At 37.5% G+C, this 18532-nt stretch overlaps 1 protein-coding gene across 1 annotated transcript; it reads right to left on the bottom strand.

Annotated features, from left to right (window-relative positions):
• Nucleotides 1–4979: 4979 nt before the first annotated feature.
• On the bottom strand, nucleotides 4980–11289 carry LOC139729531 (uncharacterized). The gene is made up of 2 exons (XM_071640458.1): nucleotides 11203–11289; nucleotides 4980–7894 (listed from the first exon to the last, which is right to left on the bottom strand). Exon 2 carries the CDS (start codon nucleotides 7827–7829, stop codon nucleotides 6096–6098), a length of 1734 nt encoding a protein of 577 aa, XP_071496559.1. The 5' UTR covers nucleotides 7830–7894; nucleotides 11203–11289; the 3' UTR covers nucleotides 4980–6095.
• Between the last annotated feature and the right edge of the window lie 7243 nt (nucleotides 11290–18532).

The following is an 18532-nucleotide window of genomic DNA, read 5'->3' as shown; positions in this document are numbered from 1 at the left end:
ACCCGTTATCTATAGCATGTATAGACCGTTATGTGTGCCATTAAACTGCATAACGTTACAATACAATGGGAAATACTTTACCAGTATCTCAATCCACGAAATATTTTGACGTTGTTATTGTTATTTGTATATAATAAAATGGTGTATAATAATTGTATGAAAGATGGGTTTGGAGTGCTGTTTTGTTTTGCATCTCATTATGTCTTCACACTCGCTGCTATGCCAGGCAAGGTTTTGATGTGATTTAGATTGTTGAGGAAATGTATAGGACAAGTGTATTGTCATGTTTCTTTTCAATCATCATAATTATGGCGAATTATGGAGTAAACCACAGACTATGTGCATACGCAACTGGACCCATGTGGAGATGAACTAAACGACTATTAAATCGTGTCATTGCTCACTTGAGTCTCTGATGAATGGAAGGGGTGTAGGCAGTAATGACCAATTGGAACATAGACCGTGTGTTGATAGAATATTGATTGATAGGTAGAATTTAAAATGTTGGTGCCTTGTTGATATGACGCAGGTTCAGCATCGAGGCATCTTTCTTTGTATCCGTTATCTTTCCCTTGTCTTATCTTACGAAGGAATCAAAGTAAGAAATTCCAAAAAAAAAAAAGATATTATTTGTATAATGCTGTCTCAAGTAGTACATGTCATTGTTCATGGATCCACGACAATAATAGTTTAATAGTTAGCTCAACCGAGTATTCGCAAAGCTTTTTGGTCAATTAGGATATTAATCTTAAGATATGAGGGTGAATAGGAATGATTTATGATACCTTAATATGGCCGTTATACATGCACCTACAACAATCGGTACATCTATGATACGCATGCACCTTTGAAATAATGATAGGATTATTGTACCGATTAAGAATTATTCGAACTTTTCGCATTATGATTATCATGACTCTGGGTTTGGATACAATGACTGAGATCACTTATTACTATCATCATTATCATTTATTCATTTTTAATGACATTGTGTATCCTTGCTGTTGGAAAGTTTACTACAACTCCTTCATTTTGTTCCATCTCACCTTGCATATGCAGCAGAATGGCAACGTTAATGCAGTTTGTAACTGATCAGGCTTGTAACTGATATGACACCGAGTTATTGTTTCATGTATTACTACACATTTATGTTATCCAAGTAAACATTTTAATCACTTTATTCCGACAGTCATGAGTATGCAGTCCCGTAAAACTTAAAGGGATGGTATAGTCCTGGTTGAGGTGAGTATTCAGCTTTTAGCTGTTTGCGAGATACTTAGAAAATACTTTATAAACTGTTTAGGAGCATACAATTTTAAGATGAATTTTAAGTTTATTTGATAAAAATCCGTTTTAGAATGGCTGAGATATCTTAAAACAAAGTGAACTAAAGTCATCCTACTAAAAGGTGAGTCCCATCTTTTATTAGGATCGCTTTGTTTTGGTTATCTCAGCCATTTCAAAATCAATTTTCTTCAAATAACCTTTGAATTCCTCTGAAAATTGTATGCTAATTCATAATTATGTCATAAGATGTTTCTCATTATCTTATCTATAAAAAAAAATCATCAAAAACGTCGGAAACCTATAACCCCATCTCAACTGAAACTCTACCATCCCTTTAAAGTGTTATGTTCGAGGCGAAAAACCTATGCCTACATCCTGATTTGTACTCAATATTTCAGTGATACAATTGTGTATCAAATGTGAAGAGCTCCTTGAGTCTAGTTGTGAAATCATGTACAAGGAAACCAAAATTAATATTCCGTTAGGATACTGACAAGTTAAAGGTAAGACAATTTGAAGTGTGTGAGAGTAAATTGAGCACAGGAGGTAGAGGTCTGAGGAATAACATAGCTTTGTCCCAAGGCGAACAGAACCCATCAGTTGTTCTTGTTGTTGCTGGGATCTATCTTGATATTCCTTCGTCATGTGTATTTTCATTTTCATTCCTACTCGAAGGGAAAATAGGGAAATCGAATTTTCGATCTATTTGTTTGCTGTTTGAAATCGACTAGTTTGTAGATGTTTCTAGTATTATGTTTGTATTCATTACCAATACGAATACAGGTCTCGCTTTGAAGCGACAAAAATCATAGCTATTCTTTTTTTCTTTTGCAGTTCATATACTACTTTATCTCAATTATAGTCTTTAAACTTATTTTGCTTTGACCTCCCCGATACAGTCACTGGTTGAATAGCAACGTAGGAAAGACGGATAAATCACGTGATTTCTCTTCTGTGGCGATCTGGTTGTAATTCATATTATATTCAATGGAAGGGGGAAAGTTTTTTCCTTGGAGAAATATAAACGCGTTGTTAACAGCTCTCAGATCAACTTCACACTTCCTCCTTTATTCTCATTAGTGCAAAGAAGGAAGTAATTGATCGATTAATCCTTTATCCATCTCAGCATATCACACTCGTGTACAGTAGTGCATAAAACGTTTATTAGATACAAATGAGTTGATTTGTGTACAATGCGGCAGGTGCGATAATTCGGTTCAACAATTTGACCGCGTTTACAACCTATTAATATCATGTTCAGGTACATCAGAGAGGTTAATAGAAACTTCGTTTGTCATTAATATGACTATAATATGGCAGACTATGATAAAACGATACAATGCTAACCAGTGAAACACATGAAAACAAATCGTTGTTTACACAATATATCATCGCCAAGAAAAGTAACCAAGAATTCGACGCAAAATGATCCGGCACTACCAAACATTAGCGTATTCTAACACAACTTGATGATATATAAAACAACGTCACTAGCATTGCATCTATCGCCAAGCAATTCCCGAATCTGGCCAGAACGTGCACGGACTCGTTCGATGTCTAATGAACGAAACAAAGTCCAGCTGCGAACATGAACAATGATGAACATCTGCCTGACGCAATAATCACTGACTGGTGACCCTATAAAACACAACCCTGGAAAGTCAATAGTAAAGGCTCGCTGTCATATCATCTCGGTATGATTGCAATAATTGCAACTGACAACTCATACTCATAAAGATGCACATTGGACGTTCAAGAAGCCCTGCTATCACGGCACGAGTCGCAGTGCCCATTTTACTCTTGACTTGTAATAGTTGCCAGACTGAGATTCCAGGACGGTAGACGTTAATATTGTTTACGCCAAGACGAGTGTGGAATGGTGTGTAAAATATTTACTTGGCATATTATGCAAGATCTTTCTTTTATGATGAAAATGATGTTGCTTCGAAGGACTCGTACAGAGACTCATGATTTGTCTCACAATGATGATAACTTTAGCCCCTCTTAAACAGGAAGCTGATAATCATCACTATACTTACATCAGTTGTTTATGATATCTGCCTTCTTTTCACAACAGGATGTGTTATCACAAACTGTGATTTCAAATCTCAATAAAGTTTCATACATTGAAGATGATATACAATTTGTATTGTGGTATTTTTACCGGTTGATGTGAGGAATTGAAACTCGAGTTCCAGAGAATCACTCTTTCTTAAATTACCTATGGATTAACTGAGTATTCTTTCTCCAACAGTTGATGAGTCGAGTGAAACGTAATGGCAGAATCGGTAATCTTGATCTGTCAGTTACTAGTATTACGATTGGAAAAAAAGAAAGATATTAAAAAATACAGAGAAAGAAGAGCTATGCAGGAGAGTCAGGAATTGATCCTAAGTCCTTAGATTTGCTTCATGTGAATGCTTAGCCCACGACCAATGCTGAACTCACACAAAACAAGTTTTTCATATTACAGTCATCAGTCCTGAACATTTCAACGCAGAGAGAATAATTGTAACAATACCATATCACTGCATGCTCCTATATCCCCAAACGAGCACTAACAGTTTGGTAAAAACTAATAACACAACATGCACAATGCAGCAATAGTTACATTAAAGATGTAGAGTTATATTAAGATCTGTTCAAAGTATAAAAAGTTTACTTTGGCAAAAAATTAGTAACAGATAGACGCAGATGCATGGTTTCTAAATAGCAGAGAAGTATGCTGCGCAGTGCATGCAGCATTCTTAACTAAATTAGGCAACCGTTAACTGATATCTCTCAGTGCAAAGGACACATTGTATATAGCTCGAGAGTCTCTAACTATACTCAATCTAATTACACTTGAAACATGATCACACAAAATGACATCTTATATGATTCAATCGACACCGCTAGATAGCATTCTCTATACAAAAACAAAGTGTTAAGACAATATTGTGAATTGTGTATCAACCACATACCCCCCAAAAAATCTCCCAATTGCTGCTCCCAAAATACATGTCTATAAGCAGGCAAAATAGAACTTGTTCAATGTATCCCTATATACTCACTATTCATGTTCTAGAGGAATATTAAATGTGCACTAATAGGCCTAAATGCAATTACAACTTAAAAATCTTTCACGTATACCCTTTCATAACTTATCATGTAAGAAGCATCTTTATGTTCATCAGAATATCGAGAATACAAAGTTTATGTACTAATAAGAACGAAAAGGAATGTATTTACCTTAGGCAAGCGAAGTTTTTTTATGGACTGATCTGTTAATGTATAAATACGAGCTGCAAGGATCTTTACTCTTGAAGACGTCTATCTCTGTTCAGCAGAGATATGTGAATGTCATCTCTTTCAATATCAATGTTTGTTTGATAGACACTTTATTTTTTGCAAATCAATATACGTAAGTTACATAATCATGAACATGATGGAAACATACAAAGTAGATTTAAAACGGAGTCGTTTGACTTGCATAAACAACGATACAAAAGGAAATTAATGATATAATAATTATATAGTATGCATGTCTATACAGCAGGGATTACACTAACAATTGTAGTTAAGAAGCGATTTTGCAGAGGGCCGCCATTATAAGCATTGCTTGAAAAGATGGCCGGCCCGAGGAAAAGGTAGGGACGGTCTAGATTCGTAAAAATACAAATTCTGCTGCGAAGATAGCGGGGGAAAATAAACTCTGATGTGTGATGGTGGTGAATGTGCGTGCAAGTGCAAGTGCTTGAAAGTGCACAAGGGCAGAAAGGCTGGAATTTAAAATAATAGAATTTCAATCATAGGTGTAGGCCATCTTTAATATTCATTGAGATGTACGAAATTTACATTTTTTTTTTTAAATATCAGGCAGTGTCATACCTTGGTGCATACATAACTTAGGATTTCTTATTATTCTTGTTTTATGAAAGGCTTGATAGAATTGCCACTAAAACTAAAAAAATAAGCGTTATATATACGACTATTTTTAGTTCTACCCTTACGACTATTAGCTCAAGACATTACCCCCTTTCTTTTTCTTAAATCTGTCTGAAATGCAATGGAAGGGAGATACTACGTCTGTGTAAAGGTATGCAGGAAGTGGAGAGGAACAGTATGCCCAAGGCTCTTCATCGATCACTACGGAAGGCTGTAAGAGATTTTAAATGCTGTACACTAAGCAATCATTGATGAAGTATACTCCAAAATACAAGTGTTATGCTCAATTCATAACCATAATGATTATTATGACACATGTTAGCCTGAGGAACGACATGTTCAGTCATTCCTTACTTTGTCTTTGAATGGCCGTTAATAATGATGTACGAGAAGCAATGCACTGATCCTGATCTCCATTATGCGCTAAGGTAACTGAAAATATTTCATTTTGTTGGGATTTTTGTCTTCTAAGGTAATTTTGTCGATAGTACATTCTCTTCTTTAAGACAATGTGCTCTTTATACTGTTTGGTAATAAGAAACATCTTGACTCTCAGTGAAAAATACGTAGGCCTAATATTGAAAACGGTGAGAATCACTTTTCCATTCCATTCGATTACTGAATCCAGGAAGCACTTAAATGCTGTAATATATTTTTTTTTAATGAAAAAGAGTAGTTGAATCAATGCACTGATTTCGTTTAGCAGCAATCACGCATTAGCAAAACAGGAGTGGACAACGACATTAATCAAAGTTTTGATCGTTGCTTTGGTAAGACGTTCATTTCTAAGCCCAAAGCCGAGACGTCTAATGAAGATCAACTATTATAGGCCCTATCTAAAATGATTCACTCGTATGCAAGAGAAATCAGGAAGACGGCGCTCACTCGAAGTCTGAAAACTTGTCGTCATTCACTTTGCCGGTGAAATGCTGAAAGAGGAAAAGTGAGATATTGGTACAGAAGGCTATTTCTCCCGTAGCGATTTCACAAAGGCTGTAGAACGGTACCGTTGATATAGAAATGGGATATTTCTCGAAGATTGTCTCAACTACTGATAGATCCAGTTTGCATCGAGTCATCTTCAAATAATCCTCCCCAGTCTGCTGCGACAAGTAAGCAATCATTACTCCTTTCCCTCCGTCACAGAAGTCGGCAACAAGTATCTCGTCGCTAACTAAGTGATTTAGCACTTGAAGCACGTCTCCTTGGGAGTCCAGTAATCTCAGCTTGGTCCATGACGTCAGTAAGATCGTCCCCTCTGAAGATACCCGTATGTCCATAAGGTCGATACCCCGAAAGCCGATGGTCCTCACAGGGGCGCCTCCTTTCGGTGAGAACACCTGTATCTTGGAGGCTTTCTTGTAGGCAACGTAGAGGTAGTGATGCTGATCAACACACAACCGTGCTGCGCCACCCTCACTCTTCGGTATTGTCTCGAACGTAGCAGGAAGTTTGGCGAACAACGGAGAGTAGAGATTGAGATTATTCTCTGTGTCAAGAATGACGCATTTTCCATCAGGTAGAAAGGCCACGGCTCTAATTTCCAGTCCAGCAATGGCCTCCGGAACCTCCTCCCGATCATCCGGCGAGATGAGGATTAAGCCACCCCTTTCTTGCGAAAAAGCGACAGCCATCCGACCATCAGGCATCGCGCACACACTGCTTACCGTTCCCGTTGGAAGGGACTTTTCCAGCCTCGTCTTCCACCCTTCTGCATCTTTGCAGACAGTCCCGAGCGATGCTGGCTCACAGCTTTGGAACTCGAATCCCTCAGCAAATCCCGATGTCTCTTTAAGGATGTCGACATCGACATCATGCTCCAGAAGTGACTCGAGGTTATGGCAAAGGTTGATGTGAGACCGGAGGCTATCTCCTCGTAGTTTCTTGTTGATATTCTGACTTAAATTGACGTTGATTTTCTCAAGCGAGTCTGAGAATTCCAAGGCGAAGTCAGCAATAGTCTGCAGTTTGGACAACAGGAATGCTTCCCTTTCGTGACATTGCTTCAAAATGGCGTTTTTCTCTGTCGTGATTTTTCGGAGATGGTTATAATAAGTCGATGTAACATCTGACGTAACCTTCTGCGATGCAGACTGGACACGCCGTACCTGTGTTGTCACAAGCTGTAGCCTTTGTTCCAACTGTTTCTTCTTCGCACTGGTTCTATGAAGCAGTGATTCGATTGTTTTGTCTCTTACCAGCTTGCTCTCTGCCTCATATTCTGCAAGGTCCACCAAGGCATGGTGTCTTTCCAAGTGTGAAAAGGAGCAGAAGGAACAGAGAGATCTCTGACAGGTGTAGCAGTGATCCACGGCTTCCCGTTGCTCAAACTTTGGACATTGCCTACACTTCAACCCCTGGTCGACGTACTGATTTTTGTTAGTCTCAATAAGATCCAGCATCCCGAAATCTTTGAGTAGATTTGCTGCATCGCCTTTCGGAACGTGAGACATTTTGTCACATATGGGACAAGAAACCGATTTCTTGATGACAAGCTTACTGATGCATGATCGGCAGAAGGTGTGTCGGCAGCCCAGGGACCGCGGGTCTTCCAAGGTCTTGGAACAGTGGGAACATGTTGTTATCTCAGGAGTTTTCTGGGGACTGGTTGCCATATTTTCGCTCAAGAGAATCTCCTCGCATTAAGAATCCTTCACCTCGCCGTGTCACCTGGTTCTGTCTGAACAATGAAAGGAAAACAATGACGTCATAGGTACGGTGATCATTGCAACAATTGACATACAAGTTTGAGAATTCAAACATGACATTCATTTAGACTGCAAACTGTAACGATATTCATCCGCCAAGATTAGAAGATATTTTTGAATAAATATAAATCATGGGTTGTTTAAAACTTTACATAGCAATGTAAGTGAGGAAGAGAGGTTTCAAGATTCAAGATTCAAATTTATTTTCTTATCCATAAAATAAACAGAGAAATTATACACAATGTATAAGCAGAACATGTTTGTAATAATTATTGCAATAACGTAAACTGACAAAATACATGTGAGAATGAGTGACAATGAAGAAAGCACAATTGTATTTTCTTTTTCAAATATTTGCATATGCATGTATAGTACAAGCAAATTATGGATGGGAATGGAAATGGAGGTTGGACGTTGTTTTGCTGTTGTTTGACAAAAGATCCTAGAAAGAGGAGAGTGATCGGATCAAAGGAGTGAAGCACTTAACCCGTTGAGGACGAGTCCCGAGTATACTCTGGCAGGTGTCTATGGGAAATGCGTGTTGTAGCAAAATCAGTCCGTCCTCAACGGGTTAAGAGAAGGAGAGTTTAAGGAAGGCAAATAGTGACAGTTCGGGGACAGCGGTGAGCTGGAAGGTTGCACTAATAGAGACGGGGGTAAAAACATAAGGAGAGTTGTAAGGAAGAATAGAGTGAGAATCAATTGAAGAGTTTGGAGTCAGTGGGAGAAGAAAGATGAACCAGAAAGGAGGGAGGAGAGGGGGAAGGAGAAGGTTAGCAAAACGTGGAGATAAGAGAGAAAAATGATGAAGATGAGACCTGCCAAACGATGTACACATAACGAAACGAAAGAACAAGAGAAAATAAAGCCGTTTTCCCAGGACCGCCATTCTCCCACCAAACAATTGTCATTTCAAGGACTATCAAGGACTATAAATACACTTTTTGTTACTAAAAATCTCTCTTCCTCAAAAACAAATTAATGAAATGTAAACACACACACACACACACAAACACACACACAAATACACGAATACACACACGAAATCGGACAGCTCCGCATTGTCAGGCATTCGTAGCTTCTCAAAGCATTACATCAAGGAAGATGCTATTACTTTAGATTTCCGTCGCAGATCCACATAAGAAGAGGGTGCTTCTAACATTACACAACTCTCTTCCCTTCTAGAATTTTGAAATATGTCAGCATTTCAAGCTGAGATTTGAGGCTACCTCAAAATTTTGATTACAGTGCGAGGCAAAATATTTCGTGTGATGGTACGCAATTCCTTAATCTTTTTTTTTCCAGGCCCTTTAGTTCATTTTTCAATTACTGAAAATCACGAGCCTGCGATGGGTAGGCCATGAGACTATTGGTTATGAATACATTGAGAAGGCTTTAAAGAAGGCTACGGGCTCTCTTAAAACGAAACAGATCCATTGAGATACATGTATAGTTGACATCCTTTTCTTATCATGACGCATTGTAACTCTATATCATAATTTACCAATACCAAGTTGATACTTGATGCATGATGGGAAATGCCCAATCTTGAGCTGGAAACTGAATTAGGAGAAACTTTTCTGAGTCGATAATGAGTAACGTGCAAGTCATTGGTTTCTTGTTTATACCAACTGTGTCAGGAAATCAATTGATGGTGTAGGTCGGTAGTACAAAAACTTGAATTTACACTATTTTAACAAGGTATACGCTAGCCTTCACGAATTTCTAAATACAACTTTCCAGCGATCTCATCTTAAAACATTAGCAGTTTATACACCCTTATTGGTGAGACACAGTTAATTTTTAGGGTCTACTGACTTCACATCAACGTGTTCGATTGATGTTCAATAAATGCTTACCATATATCAGAACTACCAATTTTCGATAGTATGCACGTAGACCTATAATTAGCCAGTTCCTTTAGATTACAAAGACGAAGAATGCAGGACGGGGTAACACGCGTTACTTCTTCCTACATTCAATGGGCCACTATCAATGGAAGTTGCGTTCTCTCTGAGACCACTGAGATAACATAGCTGCATTCATTTTTGCAAAACGTTCACTCGGACAGAAATTGCGGGATTACATCGTGATATAAATTCATTCATTCATTCATTCATTCATTCATTCATTCATTCATTTATTCATTTATTCATGTTTTTATTTTCACTTCCAATCAATATACATATAGGTAATACAAACATCAAATGATAAAATATCTTGTAACATACAATACATCTTGTTTCATAAAGGAGTTGGTGGACATGAAATAAGAGTAGTAAACTTTGAATTGGTCCTTGGGTCTGAAGAAAGCGCTTCGGCTCAAGTGAAATTCGACCCTCGAGAGAGGCGATTTTTTTTTCTTTTTTATTAACTCAAATGATGTTCTTTTCTTATTTCTCGGGGGGGGGGGTTAAAACCTACCTTCACACTAAAAAAAAAGTTTATTTTCATTCATCATGAATACAACCCACAATTGATACACTTGAAACAAATGGAACGGACAATGAAGGAAAGAAAACCACAAGGATATAACCATATACACTGATTTGATCAAGTCAAGATGAGAAAACGGATAACAAATCAAATGAAAAAACAAAAAACAATAAACAGTATACATCGGGGGGGGGGGGGGGGGTTCAACATTGAAGAGAATAAAGTCTTGTAAAACGTTGACCCCGAATGATCGTTTAAGCCCACATCAATAACATAAAGCCTATAAAAGAACAGATCAAAGTGAGAGAAAACAATATCAATTAAAGAAAAGAAAATTGAGAGGAATATCAAAGTGCGATTACAATAATCGTTCAACTGAGAATATAAATTCAGTTTATTGACATTTTACAACGTCCTTAAAACTATTCAAAAGATGGTTTCATTTTTTGATAAATCGGTATATCGTTCAATAATGATGGACCTCTTAAAAACAACCATTCTTGGAGAGTTTTGTTCATACATCTAACTGTCGCAATCACGTACATTACGATTCAATATAGAGTTTGAAGAAACATTAAAGGGTAATCGTAATAAAGCTTTTGAACAAACATAAAAATAGTAAGCACTATCTGCTGTGCATAGCGACTGCGAATTAATAATACAGAAATAGTAACGCTTTCGTATGTAGAGGGTCCTGCGGATAGAAATAGGGTACATAGGGTGGGCGGGGATAGACCAGGAGACATTACTGGATGTAGGTCCTTATACACATTTTTTGGGGGGCTGGCTTACCGTTCATAATTATGATCAGTGGGTGGGTAAATAACGCTGTTATGTCACTTACCTTCATAAAACCTTCTGTTTCCTTCAGGACAGTATCCAGTGATTCAATGGTCCTCTTACACGTTCCAAGGTGATTGCTTCATTCCCGTTATCCCTTCATACTTGAACTCTTTCTGTTTCGAGAAAGTACAATTAAATAGCACTCTCCATGCTATGCATTCGTTTAAACATGCGTTTCCATGAATGTCGGATTTGCCGTGTGTCTGTCCCGAAGCAACTATCAAAATGAAAGAGACGGAAATATGAGCTCTGGGCTATTATAGAATGGCAAACAAGAACAGACTACTTCATGGGAGCAAAGTTCAATTACATTAATAGAACATATCATCTATAGGAAAAACTTTGGGAGATGATTGTTATCTACAACAAAAGCAGAGCACGCATTCTTCGTGGAATGTAAAGACCGACTGTTTTGTACATGTTCTTGATACTCTTCTTGTAGTAGGCCTATTAAGCTGACGCTGAATTGGGAATGAAATAAATATTTGTGCGACCGCAAAATGAGGCTCTTTCATTCTGATGATTGTCACTGGTTTTTTTTTTTTATGTGTCTGATTTCTATGATAGTCAGTCACAATCAGTGATTGGATAAACACGATCACGTGTCATGTGATAATGGACCACTTGCATTGTTCTATCACGCGCAGAGCATTATGGGATATTCCCTCGCAGGAAAATATTTGTCGGGTAAACATGGCAAATGAAACCATACCAAAATAAAATAAAATAAAATAAAAGGAATAAAAAATAAAGTTTGTATGACCAAATTATCTAATTCAACCGTCGTAAATACCATACAAAACAAAACAAAAACTAAGACTGATCAACCATAAATTTGCGACGAGTATAAGGAAGTGCGATATAATATGAGAAGAAATGACATTGGGGAGCACTGGGCATCACGATACTATCCTATTCAGCGCTGTTTTTGCCGTGGGCTTGCTGTTATTGGCTACCACAGAAAATTGATGTTGAGTACATGCGATGGTACTCTCAATGTTGCCGAGTGTATTTTTGTTTTTTTTAAAGAGAGAAAAGCGTGTGTGAGAAAAGTGTGTATGATCGACTCTAACCGTTCATAATTACGATGAAAAACAATACAGTACTTCTAAAAGTTGTACGATTAGTAACATGATTATTCCTTAGATCAATCATGGATCTACGTTGTATAAGGATACTTCATGAAGACATTGATATCGGAATAATCTTGATCTTTCTAAAGCTTTGACTCGGTTATTAATCATACAATGTATCGACACCTGTAACTTTCTTACAATGGTAAAGGTGGTCTCCCTCTGTTGTCAGTGGTGGTATGATAATTTTCTGTAAACAAAAATTCTCATCGAGTACACGTTTTTATCATTTTTTTATATATTTTGCAATCATAGGTCGTTTGATAATCATTACTTAACTTTCAAGGAAGGTCAAGTGTAAGTGTTTTCCTATTTCTAATATGCACACCTGAAAATATCGTTTTCCTTTGACACTGATATAGAAAATATGTAACGAAATATAAAAACAGATCGAGTTGAAAATAATATTTATATGTTAATTGTTTGACTCAAACCAGCTGGCGTTTGGTTTGAAAAAACCAGAAGTAGTTATTTCGTTTCACTAAATAGAGCTCCGAAAAATTGTGGAGAAGTAGTATAACATGATGATATACACCGTTGATGTTTGGATATGTAAGGATATATAGTATCAAATGTGTAAAATTTGCATTGAGCCTAGATTTGTTGCAATTTTTCCATACAGCAATCGGGAAAGCAATTCACTGAAACAGAAATCATCTTCAGCAGACATACATTTATTGTTTCCTTGAACCACACACACAAACCCTGTAGACACATAAAACATTCTCCATAAATCCTTCATAGATATCATCTCTAAATAAGTGTAACATACATTTTGTTTTGACAAAACATTGACAGTAACATTCTGGATTTTGATCTTGGCAAATTTAGATCATGTACAGAATTACAAGGCACAAATATCAATTCCATTAATTCATTTGTACTATGAAATCAAGTTAGTATGATCAGTCCAAGCAAATACCCTGTGAAGGATAACGCCGAAATACCCTATAGAGGATAAAAGGGGAGGACCGAGCGAGCTCGCCGAACTTGGCTCAGTGCCAAGCGAATCGCCTTCACGTGTAAAGTCTATGGGAACCGGCAAAACCGCTTCGACATGCGTGTGTTTAAACACACACGGTGTATTTTGCTCACCGCGGCTTGCGCTCGTTTTCCCTCAGAGTGAAGATTATTAGTCTTTCCTTTCATAGACCCTTTTGCAGGATAATCCGCGGTGAGCAAAATTCACACGCTCTCTGTCATAGCACAACATGTTCGAAAATTTTGTCCACTTAGCCTCATTCAATCCGGCCTGAATTTGTCAGGCTATCGCTACTGAAACAGAGAAAAACGCGCACACACCGCGTGCCTCCGTGCAGTTAGCCCACGTGGAATGGCGATCGTATTGCTCTCTGGCTCGCCTTGCTTGCTTGGTTGCCGCTTTCGTGGGCTATCGTTCGCTGAAGCACCTAGAACGTATTTTCCCACGCCTCGAAAAGGGATCTGCAGTCACTATGTACATAGCCTACATTCGACTTTGAGAAGTGGCACCTACATTACCAGGCCGTGATTCTAACAAAAGTCACATCGGCCTTGACAAAGGGCTGCAATACAATCGTGGAGTCATTCTCTGCTCTTCGAGAACAATGAACGCGCTGAACCAGAAAGTTAAAAAAAAAACAACGTTGGGAGCCTGTCTCACTGTTGTGTTATGGGGTAGAAATAAAAGAGTTGTATTTGTTTCAACTTGGTCAATTCATGTTTAATTATAACTGCATCCATTTACCCAAAATATTGTATTCTTTATTGCACCGTAACAGCCACGTACATAATTATCCCACGAGACAATCTAAAGAATTTCATCTTCCCTTAGTGAGAACTGTACACACTCAAAATACATTTGTTTACGCCGGACCCAGATTTTGGAATAGCTTGGATAATGATTTAAAAGAATCTGTGAAGTTAATTACATTTAAGTATAAACTTTAAAAAAGTATTTGCTTTCTAAACATACCAGTTAATTTTGTCTAATGAAAAAACCCGTCATGTTTCACTTGTCCTTGAGATTTTGTATAGTGTGTCCATAGACCTTTTCCATCCCTCTCCTTTTCCCTCTCCTTTTCCTTCTCTATTCTTCCCTGCTCCTCTTTCCTCGTTCTTCGTTGTCTAGTATCTGTCTGAGTGCATTTCCTCAAGTTCTGTTATTTCTGTGTTTTGTGTTGTTATTGTTGTCGTTATGTTTTTTTTGTGGCCGATTGCATATCTTCCTTTCCGTTCAATTTTCTTGGCATACCTGGCCCCATAGTGTCTGTGCCACAAATGTGATTATTGTTATATAGTTATATAATTATCTCAATCATAGACTGTAGTCACCAATCTTAAAGCATTTGAAATAGAATGACATTGGTAACGTATGTTACATGATGAAATTTACGCCTCATGAAAGAAATTATCACACCAGAAAAATAAAGCAAAATTATGTGTTCATATTTTTAAACTACAAAATTGAATATTTGTCTCGTGGATTGGTATAAAAATGAAACCTGTTCTAACAACTTTAATTTTCCCGTTTTGTGATTGTCCAATTGTGCCGAAAAAGTGGTTTTGGGCCTGCTGTACGAAGGAACCTCACTCATCTCACATTTGATATAATGTACATGTAATCACAACTGTAAATTTTGGAAATACATTATGTAGGATGAAATCGATGCTTACATCTTTATAGTATGATCTTCAGGAGACATTAAAAGATGGTATCAACGCAGTTTATCAGAAAAATCAAATGTGCATTGATCACGTCCCTGCGTTGATCTTGGGAAAGTGCTGTGACATTGAAAAGGCAGTCTCGCTCGGCAGAGTGTCTGCTGTGGAAAATCACTGTGAAACACATACACATACCATCCAGGGTTCTTCGGTGGGGGTGGGGGAGTGATGTTGTTTTTGTGTTTTTATCTTAATTCCTTAGTCGGGTTTCCTAGATTCCAGTCAGCTGCCACTGAGACCATTAGCACGGTACAGTTTATCCCTGTGCACTAACTAGGCATAATTATTCAATTCTCTTTCCACCTCCCTGATGGTATGGAATATACGTTGCCATGACTGCATCGATAACATTTTTTGGAGACTAAGATGGCGTTTTGTGTTATATCTACTTGGGACTGTGATAGAATCATAACTGAAAATACAGCTGTAGTTCCAGTTGAGGAGATGTGTGATACCATCGTCTTTACAGTTCGGCAAGTGTACCGGCCACGGGCAGGTAGGAGAACGAAATCCATTCAGTTGCCAAAACTGGGTTTTGAAATTGCGTTTAATCGTCTATAGAAGATGTTCTTACTCTTATATCATAGATGCGTATATATTAATATGTCCACACTGCAGATGGCTGTTTTCTCAGTCACAGAGTGATACGGTTTGATACTGGATGTGACTATTAAATACAGATTTAATAATTGATACATCATGAACATGATTTGAAAAGAAAAAATGGTTATACGTTCTTCTCAAGATATAAGTCACAACTGTATCTTGATACTCCGAATTCAACACGTTCTGAATGATGCCAGTTTTTGTTTTGTTTTTGCTTTTGATGTTCATGTTGACACCCTTGTTGCTTTTGCTGTGGGTGCTTGTGCTTGTGTGCGTACGTGAGTGTGGGGGACGATGTATTTTGTTTATTTTTATCTTTATTTTATTATTTGTTATCATCTTGCAGCGACTATGTGCACTTAGTGTAGTTTTCGATTTGTGCAAATTGTTAAACCCGTCTTAGCGCGGGTTACTATACTTGGTGGATGTGAAGACTGTGTGTGGTATCTCCAAGGAGGTACTAGGCGAGCCTAGTACCTTCTTGGTATCTCCCCGGCTGGTACGTGACGCTGGTACGTGACGCTGCGACTTGTCCGGCCTGCATGTGGGTGTACAAGGCCACCCAGCTCACGGCGAGCGTGCAGCGCTCGCACGAGCCAGCAAAATCCGCAGAATTTCCAGTCATGAATCGGAACGACCGGCAATGAGAACAGAGATAACGATCGCAACGCTTCGTTGAGCCGCTGAATAGCCCTGAGAGGGTATTTCAGGTTTATCCCTCACAGGGTACTTGCTTGGACTGATGATGTTTCATGTATACAATGTATCTCAACATTGGTCCTCAAGGAATGCTCATAAAAGCTGTGAAGCTGACAAGGCATCTTATCACGACTCTTCATCCTAAAACCAGGTAAATACAGCATTCAAGATAAATCACAGATATGAAACATTACCAAAGTCACTACCTAAATAAGTCAAATCAGTGTTGGAATGGAGTTTCTATCATTGACATAGATGAAGACCCTGATTGGTCAGGTACAGACCAGTTAGAACCAGGTCAGTAGCTCCCAGACCAGTGTAGCATGTCTGCCATTACCTGCAATGCTGTATAACAGGGTCTATGTCTCATCAACACATCCCTGGTTTGACTGAAGACAGCAACACTGTAACAGGTGAATTAATAAAGCCATAATAATAATAATAATAATAATAATAATAATAATAATAATAATAATAATAATAATAATAATAATAATAATGATAATAATAATAACAATAATGAAAATAATAATAATGATAATAATGATAATGATAATAATAATAATAATAATGATAATGATAATAATAATAATAATAATGATAATGATGATGATGATGATAATGATGATGATGATGATGATAATAATAAAGATAATAACACACTACAACTGCCACTACTAGTGATAATAATGACAATAATGATAATGATAATAAATGCTGATAAGATAAGGCATCCTGCTGCAGTACAGGGACCAGTGTACAGACGTGACATGGATGATCCCCCAAGGCGACTCAAACGAAGTCTACTATGGCCTAACATGACCTACTACAGTGAATCTGAGCTATGATCATTGATAGTGTTGACACAGGAAAAGAGAACACCATTCAACCGCGTCTGATTGATAGACTACAGTGAACCACCTGGGACTATTTAGTGGGAGAGGAGTGATGGTTGCTGCCCCCATCATGGTCCTGTTTTACTCAACATTGTCAAACTACAAGGGCTTTTCTTCTAATTTTGTGAAATCTCTGGATATAGTTGTAAGGTCTTTAAAACCCATGGTGAAAGCACTCGTTACTCCTCTATATTCCTAACACTCTTTAATGTCAGAGCCAAAAATGTGAAAACAGGCTGAAATAGTTGGCTTTTGATGGTGAGAAATAGAATTAGGGAGCTTTTGATCTTTTCAATTTGTAACTGATTGATCTCTAGACCACCCTGGTATTTAGGAGGTCATAGAATGGAGTATTGACTTTACAATGTGATCACGAAATGGTGACTACAATGTTAACCTGTCATACAATCTTCAGCTGAAATAAGCATAGCTAAAATTTCCCTTTGATTGTTTTGCAACTGAGGACATTTAAAGTTCTATAGGAAAGGAAAGATATGATATGCAACTGGACATCATGAGCAAGAATCTATATTTTCTTCTGGACGTTCAACCGATATTCATTATTTTGTATCTACTACTGCAAACAACAAAAACAAGTAACTGTCTTTTGAAGACAAAGAATATATCTTATCAGAATAGAACTTTCCTTTTCTGATCTCAGCAAGATAATTAAAATACTGTTGTTCATCAAGAGCATACAAATATCATCAAATTAATTTGGACTGATCACTGACAAAATACTTTGCTCCATAACACTGCTTTTACAACATCAAATATATGAACACAATATAAACTTCCTCACTCATGAGTGAATGGAAGCATTGTATCTACATAAATCGGCAAATGAACACATTTTTTGGCATTTATTCTTCTATCTCACACATGATATCTGTATCCTGTTTGCCTGAAATACGACTACAATTTATGGCTCGTTTCTAGTTAAGGTCTTTGTGGTTGCCATGGTAACACTCTACATATCCTTCTTTGTTCACACTGATTCCTTGTGTACACCATTCAGTCTCTGATCCAAATTTCACTCTGAATGCATTCATACAATGCATTTAAACACAGAATTCATTCCAAACTCATCAAGACATATCATTTTGCCTGGATTGAGTTATGATGCTTCTTTTATGTATAATTTTGGTTGAGATGGGGCTTCAGGTTTTCAACTTTTTTTGTGAGACAATGAGAAACCTCTTATGAAATATGAAAGAAAATATAATTTCAAGAGGTATTCAAAGTTTATTTCATAAAATTTGGTTTCGATATATCTGAGATATCCAAAAATGAA

The sequence above is a fragment of the Diadema antillarum genome, unplaced genomic scaffold (genome assembly GCF_040938485.1).
Source record: "Diadema antillarum isolate AM-2024a unplaced genomic scaffold, OU_Dant_1.0 seq00000244_RagTag, whole genome shotgun sequence".
In the NCBI taxonomy this organism is placed as follows: Eukaryota; Metazoa; Echinodermata; class Echinoidea; order Diadematoida; family Diadematidae; genus Diadema; species Diadema antillarum.
Note: the sequence above shows the minus strand (reverse complement) of the source record. Positions and strands in the feature narration are given on the sequence as shown.